Raw genomic sequence first — 3,498 nt, forward strand, 5'->3', positions numbered from 1 at the left:
TACATGAATTAATTTATTTAATATTCATGCATTTATTTAAATCATGTATCCAAATGGTTCTTTGTATCCTATTATTTATAGTATATAGGAAAAGTCATTAATTAGTCTCTTAAATTCATACAATGTATTTGGGATTCTTTGTACCTATAAAAGCCCTTGTGCTTGAGACATTTTATGAGTTAAGCCATAGAATTCAAATCTTTTTGAGAATTCTCTGAATTTTTCTCTCTAGCCTTTCATCCCATAATCTTTTTTTTTTTTTTTTTCCAACTAAGTGGTGTCAAAGCCATTTCAAAGATGAATAGTTCATTTCCTTTTGCTGTTCCCAAACTAATAAAGGAAAATTATGGACATTGGAGTATACACGTGAATGCGTTGCTCGGCTCACAAGAGGCATGGGAAGTTGTAGAGAAAGGCTATGATGAACCAGAGAATGAACGAGCTTTTAGTCAAGCTCAAAAGAATGCCTTGCAAAGGCACCGTAAGTTTGATCAACATGCTTTCTCTATTATTCACATGGGCATAGATGAAGCCATGTTCGAGAAAATTGCGTCATCAACAAAAGCTAAGGAAGCTTGGGAGATTCTCGAGAACAATTTCAAGGGAATTGAAAAAGTGAAGAAGGTTCGCCTTCAAATCCTTCGTGGGGAGCTCGAATCTCTGCACATGAAAGAGTCTGAATCTGTCTTTGACTAGTTCACTAGAGTATCCTCCATTGTCAATCATATGAAGCGGTAAGGGGATAATATTGAAGAAAATCGTGTCTTCGAGAAAATTCTTAGATTGCTTGACTCAAAACTTGAGTTTGTTAGTGTTGCCATAGAAGAGTCTAATGACTTGGATACCACGACCCTTGATCAACTCATGGGGTCCTTGCAAGCATATGAAGAAAGATTGAAGAAGAAAGGAGAACCTGTGGCTCAAGTTCTTCAAACGAATGTCTCCTTGGGAGGTCAATAGAAAGAGCAAGGATGATCTCAAGGAAGAGGTAAAATTCATGGTCAAGGTCGTGGTCACAGAGGAAATTATGGTCTTGGTAATGAAAGAAATGATGGAAAATAAAATTTGAATAATAAAGGATCTAGCAATCAATCGAGAGGACGAGGGCGTTGGAACTATGGCTCCAAGAGAGGTGGCGGAAGAAGATATGACAAGTCGAATGTTCAATGTTACACTTGTCATAAATATGGTCACCATGCTTCCGAATATAGGAGTGACATCACCAATAATGAAGAGAGAGTGAATTATGTTGGAGCAAAGGAAGATGAAGAATTGTCGTTGTTGTTGGCAACCAAAAAAGAAAAGGATAAACAATTGTGGTACCTTGACATCAGTGCCGCCAATCACATGAGTGGCAATAAGGAGTTATTCTCAACAATAAAAGAGTCAGTAAAAGACAACATTATTTTTGGAGATGAAACTAAAGTTCCAATAAAAGGCAAAGGTGATGTTCTTGTTCGTGCTAAAAATGGAAGTCATCTTTTGATTTCTCAAGTTTATTATGTACCTACTTTGAAGTCTAATATTTTGAGTTTGGGACAATTATTTGAGAATGGCTATGACATTCACTTGAAGAATCGTTGTCTTATTTTGAGAGATGTTTCTCATAAACTGATTGCAAAGGTACTAATGGAGAAGAATAGAATGTTTCTACTTAATGTTAATGTTGACCATCCAAGGTGTCTAAAAGCTTGTGTTGAAGACAATTCTTAGCTTTGGCACTTAAGATTTGGTCATTTGAATTTTGGTGGCTTGAAGACCTTGACGAATGAAGAAATGATGAATAGGTTGCCAAAAATTAATCATCCCAATCAACTTTGTGAAGGATACCTCGTTGGCAAGCAAACTAGAAGAAGCTATCCAAAGGAATCCACCTCAAGAGCAACAAAATTACTCCAACTTGTTCATGAGGATGTGTGTGGGCCAATCAAACCATCCTCTCATGGTAAAGCAAATTATTTCTTACTATTTATTGATGATTTTTCTCACAAGACCTGGGTTTATTTTTTGAAGAATAAAGATGAAATCTTTGGAGCATTCAAAAAATTTAAAACCCTTGTTGAAAATGAGAGTGGCAAATCAATCAAAACATTAAGGACAGATCGAGGTGGAGAATTCACTTCCAAGAAGTTTTACAATTTTTGTGATACCAATGGAATTCAGCATTTCCTTAGAATTCCAAGATCACCGCAACAAAATGGTATTGTGGAGCGAAAGAATAGAATCATCATCAACATGGTTCGTAGTATGCTTAAGAGCAAGAGTAAGGAGAAGGAGTTTTGGGCCGAGACTGTTGCATGAGCCGTGTATTTGTCTAATCTTTCCCCATCAAGGAGTGTTCAAGACATGACTCCACAAGAAACTTGGAGTGGTGAGAAACCTAGTGTTTCTCATTTACGTGTTTTTGATAGTATTGCCTATATTCATGTGCTAGATGAGAAGAGATTAAAACTTGATGAGAAAAGTGAGAAGTTTGTTTTCATCGGTTATGATGCAAACTCTAAAGGCTACAAGTTTTACAATCCTTGCAATGGAAAGATTGTTATTAGTAGAGATGCGAAATTTGACGAAGGAAGTTCGTAGGATTGGAATGTTCCAAAAAATGAAGAATACGTAATTTTTCCTTTCCAAGAAGGGGACTCTAGCCAAAACGCAAGTGAAGATGCCACTCCGCCTCATTTTCTTGCATCTGCTCCTCAATCTCCTCATGATAGTCCCTTCGAAGGACCGAGTCGTATCAAAAATCTTGCAAAAATTTATGTAAAAACTGAAATTGTTGATAATCCATCTTTGTTTTGTTTCTTCGCAGACACCGAGCCATTGAACTTTGAAGGGGCAATGGAAGACAAGAAATGGAGGCATGCAATGGATGAGGAGATCCGAGCAGTAAAAAAGAACAATACATGGGAGCTAGCATCTCTTCCTGAAGGGCAAAAAGAAATTGGCGTGAAATGGGTGTACAAAGTAAAGGAAAATATTTGAGGAGAAGTGGAGAAATACAAGGCAAGACTTGTTGCAAAAGTTTATAGCCAAAAGCATGGCATTGACTATGAAGAGGTCTTTGCCCCCGTTGCTCGCTTGGAAACCATTCGATTAATCATTTCCTTAGCAGCTCAAAATAAGTGGAAAATTTATCAAATAGACGTCAAGTCTGCTTTCTTGAATGGATACCTTGGAGAAGAAGTGTGCGTTCAACAACCATTGGGTTATGTTGTCAAGGAACATGAAAATAAAGTTTTGAAATTGAAGAAGGCGCTATATAGCTTGAAGCAAGCGCCTAGAGCATGGTATAGCCGGATTGACAAGTATTTTCAAGATCATGGATTCATCAAATGTTCACATGAGTATGCTCTTTACGTTAAAAATGATGCATTTGGAGGTTTTATGATTGTGTGCTTGTACGTTGATGACTTGATCTTCACCGGCAACAATGAAAACATGTTTGATGAATTTAAGAGAATGATGGCTCAAGAATTTGAGATGACCAACATTGGGCTC

General features: G+C 37.1%; 1 protein-coding gene across 1 annotated transcript; it reads left to right on the plus strand.

Annotated features, from left to right (window-relative positions):
- The first annotated feature begins 297 nt into the window (after window positions 1–297).
- LOC111376481 lies at window positions 298–2,301 on the plus strand. The gene is made up of 4 exons (XM_022999440.1): window positions 298–695; window positions 813–952; window positions 1,079–1,623; window positions 2,014–2,301. The coding sequence occupies exons 1-4, from the start codon at window positions 298–300 to the stop codon at window positions 2,299–2,301; spliced, it is 1,371 nt and encodes a 456-aa protein (XP_022855208.1).
- Window positions 2,302–3,498: the final 1,197 nt, after the last annotated feature.

The sequence above is a fragment of the Olea europaea genome, unplaced genomic scaffold (genome assembly GCF_002742605.1).
Source record: "Olea europaea var. sylvestris unplaced genomic scaffold, O_europaea_v1 scaffold1509, whole genome shotgun sequence".
Classification (NCBI taxonomy): domain Eukaryota; kingdom Viridiplantae; phylum Streptophyta; class Magnoliopsida; order Lamiales; family Oleaceae; genus Olea; species Olea europaea.